Genomic DNA, 6634 nt, shown 5'->3' on the forward strand with positions numbered 1-6634 from the left:
TCGCCTCCGTGGCCCGGCCAGTCCCACCGCCTCGCTTCCGCGGCCAGGCCAGGCTACCTCTCTGTCTCCTCCTGCCCCCCGTCTCCGGCGGGGCAGAGTGCGGCCGCCGCCGCCAGCGGGCCTGGCCGGCCCCAGAGTGCCGCCATCAGGCCCGCCGCCTTGCCTCCGCGGCCGGGCCCAGCCCGGCCAGTCCCGCCGCCTCGCTTCTGCGGTCGGTCCCGGCCCCGCCGGGCCCCGCCACCATCGCGCTGGGCCCGCCGCCTCGCCCCGCCTCACGGCCGGGGCCGCCGCCACCTTGCTGGGCCCACCGCCTCGCTGGGCTCCGCCGCTGCGCCTCCGCAGCCGCCCAGCAAGCGAATTCTCCTGGGTGTGCTGCCAGCCAATCAGGCGCCCCCTGCAGCCCAGCCAATCAGCTGGGCTGCCGGGACGCATTTCTCCTGGGCACACCCAGGAGAATTATATAGATAGATACAAATACTGTATCACTGTTGGTATGTTGTTTGCTGATTAAAAATTGACCGAATATAGTTTTCATCTGTAGATTTCCCATTTGTTATCCTTTGTTTTTATTCTTTTTAATTCATAATGTTCTGTGTGTTTTGTTGGTTTATTGTTTTCATCCTGTGTTTTTCCCCAGCACTATTATTGGGCTCCCTTTTGCCTTTTTCTTTCATTCTTTCTTTCCATTCTCTAGCTTCCCTCTCTCCTGAAAATAGGCCTAGTTTGGTCTCAGAAGTAGTAAGAGGTCAGTGTAATTTCTCTAATTGACCATTAGAGAAATCTGCTGTATATAATTTAGAATAACTTAGGTACTTTGTAAATATGAACTGATTATTTTATATTCTTTCTCTCTTTGCTGCACAATCAGTCAATGGAAACATATAGCTTTGGTTCTGGAAACTACTATATAGTCTGACATCTTTTTTGAAAAGAGAAACTATTTGGCAGTCTGAACCCTGATGCAGAGAGTTTTACAACAACTTGGAGTATGAGCAGCTTAGTCCCACAGGAGAGGCACAGACACTGAGAAGTCGTCACTTACTGGGCAAAAGCACAGCCTCCTGTCCTCCTTTTCTCCTCTCCCCTTCCCTGCACCCCCTTGCAGAAGATAGCAATGGCAGAGAAGAAGCAGGAGTCCCTGGCAGGATCTTGTGCTCTGGCTCTTCGTTCCATATATGGACAGGGATCAGAGCAAAGAAAAGATGGCTAGAAACTGTAGGTGGGAGATATGATACGCCTCACTTGCATATTTTATAAGCTGCTTGCCTAGAAATCTTTATTCAAAGAAATGTACAGTAAAACGCAAAAAATATTTTTGTGCTGAAGTAAAGCATACTTAAAGCACATTAAAATAAATTACATACCAATAAAGTAAGCATACATTTGAAACAGATTAATACCCCATCCCTATGCATATTGATTTGGAAGTAAGTTCCACTAATGCTATGGCTCTTATTTCCAGATAATTGTGTACAGAATTGCAGCCCAAGGGCCAAAATGTATTATGATAATTATGATATTTGGCCCCGCTTTTCTTTTCCTTTCCTTTTCTTGTTATATTTTAGCTAGGAGGGGGTGCAACCAGGATCAGGCCTACAGGAGCGGCGGATGCTTTAACATTTCACTCTACTGTGATCCCACTCCAGATCTCCCCATGGATGCTCCATGCCCCAGGTGGTAAGCTGCCACTGATATAAGTGGGTTCAGATCAGTTGGCAGCTATGAGAGGTTCTGATGCAAGTCACGAAAAAAGTTAATGCCTCTCTCCACCATTGCCATTCCATGGTCCTGATCCTGACCATCTGGGGCCCCCTGCAGATGATACTTAGCAAACAAACAAATACTCAAAGAGTGATTGACAGTTGCAGACATCTTCACTAACTGTGCAGCCACATGCTGGGAAGAAGTATTCCCAAGCAATTGCTTCTTTAGTTCCACAAGACTGATCACACAAGGTGATGCTTGCCAGTCTCGCCTTCCCCCCAGAAATGCCCTGCACCACCTGAAAATATGTCCCCAAGGTTTGGCCAGTGTAATTAATGCCACATTTAGTCTGGCCCCAAGTCACTAAAACAGCATGAAAAAGTAAAATGAATACAAGTTCATCTCAGATTCCACCATTAAGAACATTAAGTTACATCTACTAATAAATCAACCAACTGGAAATTAGGGATGTGTGAATTGATATGGGTACAAATTGATTTGTACCTGAATCTAGCTGATTTGGGCAATTTGGAGGCACAGCAAATCGCCCCTGTGGTCCATTGGCTAGATTCAAGTCCAAATCAAATAGCACCAGATTCTGTTTGAATTGATTCAAGATTTGGATTCATCCTATCAATTCCCCCATATTCCTAGCTTTCATTTTTAAAAAAGCTAAGCTCTAGACCTTGTAGAAGTGGAGTTATGGAGCCAAATGTGTGGTCACTATTTTTCAAGTGTTTGGATTCTTTGGTGTATAATAACTTTTCCTCAATGAATCCCTATGAGGATTCATTACACACCTTCATTTCTTCTGTTCATTTTGACTTTCTTTGGATGGTGCTAACTGTCATGTACCAACTACACCCGCCTCCTACACGCAAGGCAGTGGGGTACTACTCAGTATGTTCTAGGAATTTTTTCAAGTGTTTAGACTCTGGTGTCTGATAACCTTTCCATATAACGAATCCCTATGAGGAATCTAAACACCTCAAAAATTCCTAAAATGTGTGTGTTATGGGGAGCGGGTAGTTGACACTTGACAGTTGGCACTATTCAATCCTAACATTTGAAAAATAGTTGCCGCATATTTTGCTCCATAACTCCACTTGTAAAGGACTAGAGCTTTTTTTTTTTTTTTAATGAAAGCTAGGGATCCATGTTAGGGTTAGGATGCACTGGCATTTTCTTGCACTGAATGTAAGCCTTTATCAGCTCCCTTTAAATCAATCTTTATTACAGTCAGTGACCAACAAGACAAAACAACATAATTCTACAACTCATACATACATTACTGACTATCATTGATTATATCATTGTTACTCATATTGACTAGACAAGCACAGGACGTGCCCTAGATGCTAAAAAACAAAATTTAGCTACTTTATAGGTGACATAGGAATCTCTATCCTCTAAAAGAAACTTAACATAAAAATTGTCCAAATATCCTAGGAATTTCACTAATAATGGTAAAATCAAATCCAATCTCAAATCTCGATAGAAGCAACATTGCAAAAGAACATGAGTTATTGTTTCGATCTCACCAGTGCCACAAAGGCATTGTCATTGTGAAATAAGCATATGCTGAAATCTACCTTCCAATAATGCTGAAGGGAGGGCATTGAAACAAGCCCTAGAAAATGCCCAGCAATATTTGGAGTATGTCAAATATGAATAGGGCCGCTGTTGCAATTATAGAGGATTCCCTCAGTATCTTATAGGAGCTAGGCAACAGATTTCTATCATTCTGCTGTTCAATGTCCTTTATACACTGTTGAATCATTTCCTTTGTCTGTTCATGACCCAAGGAAAGTAGAAAATCAAGAGAAACACCACAGAAAAACAGCTATAACCCTCTGACAAGAAGATTGGAAATTATCCACAAATATCAAGGGTATCAGTCCTACAGGATTAAAATGAAGCTTAAGCCAGAAATTAAATAATGACCATCCAAATTCTGACTTCTGTTCTAATCAAACCTGCTTTCAGCCTTAGTGCAGCATTGGCAACACATCTTGGCGTTATAAAGGGCTCTTAAAAATCCAGATTGGACCCTCTCAAGTAGGTCAAAGTTAGCGTAAGGGCTGGCCCCCAATCTGCAGTGGGGAGTAAATACTGATATTTTTTACTGGGTAGTTGTAGATTACTAAAATACTGTATGTAAAATGCTCTGGACTATCTACATCTTAATATTAATGTGAAAAATATATCACTTATCATATCATGAAAATAATCAAATGTTCTTGCGGTCTTGTGCTTCTGCTATCTACCTGAGGTTTTATGGAATGTTTTCACTCTTCTGCCAGATCCTGGTAGCATCAATGTTAAAGGGGAGCGATTAAGTTCTAAACTGAAGTCCTTGCCAGGGACAAATGATCCCTATGAAAGCAGCACTAACAAAGAAATAGGTAAGTGATGTGTTACTCTCTGGGGGGAATCATGAAACCAGTACAAGATTAGGTGTTGCAAATAATTTGTGTAATTCATAAGAAAAAACACGACAATCCTGGCAAACGTTCATGGTACAGAATCAAGCACAAATGGTGTTGCAAAACTACTAAAAGTACTTACCCTTCACATGCCTTCTATCTATGATGCTTTATGAGCTTGGATAGGGCTCTAGCTTTTGCGAGGCCCAGGGCAAAAATAGTTTGTGGGGTCCTCCTATGACCATCAGTATTGTTCTGGCCCCTCCAGAACCAGATACCTTCAGTTAGGCCTGAGTTTGGAATTGTCAAACAAGTATTTGAAAATAGACTAGAAAATAGTAATTTTTGAAATATTTGAAAATAGACTCTTCTAGAAATAGGTAAATGATGTGGGTTTTCCAGACATCTTTGAATTGGAAACTTTTTCAGAAAAAAAATTCCATGCAAATTTCCCTCATTTGCATAATATTTACATTATTTTTCTTTTTAAAAAAACCTACTATACAAATTTTCTTGATGCCATAAATAGATTGTGATCTGATTGGCATGTTATTTGACCTATTTATACCGTTTTTTAAAACTCCACCATATTAGTTTCCCAAACGATATAACAAAATTTTTTCCATCAACCAAGTATTTGAACTGACAATTTAATGGGGGGAAGGGGCTCTATAAAGACAGCTCATGTGTTTTGTTATACTGAAACAAATTCAAAACTTTTTTGGAATGTTTTTATTGGAATATACTCAATAACTCAATAAAATATACATAGCCATTTGGCACACTTCCTAGGAATAATCACCTGAAAATAAACACAACTCTGTAATTGCTGGACTTGCCTAAATATTGCACTGGCATCCATCATTGTTACTAGTAACTCTGTTACTAAGAGCCCCTGGTGGCACAGTGGTAAAACTGCTGCCCTGTAACCAGAAGGTTACAAGTTCGATCCTGACCAGGGGCTCAAGGTTGACTCAGCCTTCCATCCTTCTGAGGTCGGTAAAATGAGTACCCAGAATGTTGGGGGCAATATGCTAAATCATTGTAAACCACTTAGAGAGCTCCGGCTATAGAGCGGTATATAAATGTAAGTGCTATTGCTATTGCTAATGAATGTTATGAAACAATGCTGAGCATCCAGATTAGCATTGTTCATGTGCATTGTACATATGGAAGTCCGAGTTCCAGACTACCACTCTTCTGTCACTTGAGTGGGGGAAAGGTGTGGTTTTCGCCAGTCTTTCCTTCTCTCTGGGCATCATCAAAATATGTTCCTGAGGGTCATGCCGCGGCGGTGGAGGCCAGAGGTGGCAGCAGAGGCAAGGCCCAGGAAGGGGGAAAGAAAGTGGGGGTGCAGAAGTGGAGGTGGGGAGGAGAGGCGGCTGGTCCCGGCACAGGCCAGCCGTGGTCAAGAAGCAGAGACTAGGGGAAAAGGTGTGGGGGAAGAGGTAACTGCCGGCCCCAAAGAGCACACAGATGCTCTGTGCAGGGTCGGCTAGTAGAATATGTTTTATCTATATTTTACTCAGTTATTCAAAGAACATTTTCTCATATTTTTGCTATATAAACCACTTTGGAACATTTTTTGTTGGAAAGTGGTAAATACATACCATGATGATGATGATGACGACGACGACGACGACAATGAAATGTTCCCTTGTGCTACCAACAGAGCATTTGAAGATTTATTGGTAGAAATGATGCCAAAATGCAGGATAGGGTGAAATCCCAGAACTGATGCAGAAGATGAGATGGGATAATATCCTAGGAAAGACTTCTGCAATTTGGCAGGATTTGGCACAGAATTTTTAAGTATGGTGCAGAGTATGAATAGTCCAGAGCATAAATAATAGGTTTGATCTTAGGTACTGCATGTGAAAGGAAGTTCTCATGTGGGAACTTCCCTGCCCCTCCTCTCCATCATGCCTACCTGTAGCCCAGAAAAGTCTCACCTGAAGGTCATGTGTCCTTAAAAATGAAAGAAAATGAGACATGGGAGGCTGATTTGAGGAACAGAGGGGTTTGGGGGGGGTTGTAGGGGACTGGGCTGTTTCCTTGCAGGAATTACTTCCCGTGGGCATCACTTAGGACCCAACCCACTTATTTTAATCTCATGTAATTGTGAAAATTTAGAGGAGAGGTTTCTGCTGTTATTTGGAAGAAATAACTTTTTAATTATTTGCTCCTTTTTGAAACTTAGATGCTTCTTATCTGGATCCTCTTGGACCACAGATTGAGAGACCCAAAACTGCACTAAAGAAAAAAATGGATGAAGATGAATTTGCTGATGAAGAACTTGGAGATGATTTGCTTCCAGAATAACCTGTAGTTCCATTTATTTATTTGTTTTTAGTTTTTAAAAGAAAAACAACAAAAAACATGAGTTTTGATACAATGTTTATAAACACTTATATTTATTTTATCATTGTACATATGAACTGTGGATTCCAAGTAAACCATTTTTATAGTAATAGGGTAAATTTTATATATAGATTTTGACAGCA

At 41.5% G+C, this 6634-nt stretch overlaps 1 protein-coding gene across 7 annotated transcripts in view; it reads left to right on the plus strand.

The window, feature by feature from the left end:
• Positions 1-6634, plus strand: part of IFT88 (intraflagellar transport 88) — an 85970-nt gene extending 79336 nt beyond the window's left edge. For 2 of the 7 annotated variants that reach the window (XM_053309779.1, XM_053309775.1), the window contains 3 exons: positions 695-745; positions 4008-4109; positions 6331-6634. In XM_053309779.1, the coding sequence (XP_053165754.1) occupies positions 695-745; positions 4008-4109; positions 6331-6452 (275 nt within the window). In that variant the 3' untranslated portion in view covers positions 6453-6634. The other 5 variants (XR_008319501.1, XM_053309778.1, XM_053309776.1 and 2 more) reach the window with 5 other exon arrangements.

This window comes from Hemicordylus capensis, chromosome 3, assembly GCF_027244095.1.
Source record: "Hemicordylus capensis ecotype Gifberg chromosome 3, rHemCap1.1.pri, whole genome shotgun sequence".
In the NCBI taxonomy this organism is placed as follows: domain Eukaryota; kingdom Metazoa; phylum Chordata; class Lepidosauria; order Squamata; family Cordylidae; genus Hemicordylus; species Hemicordylus capensis.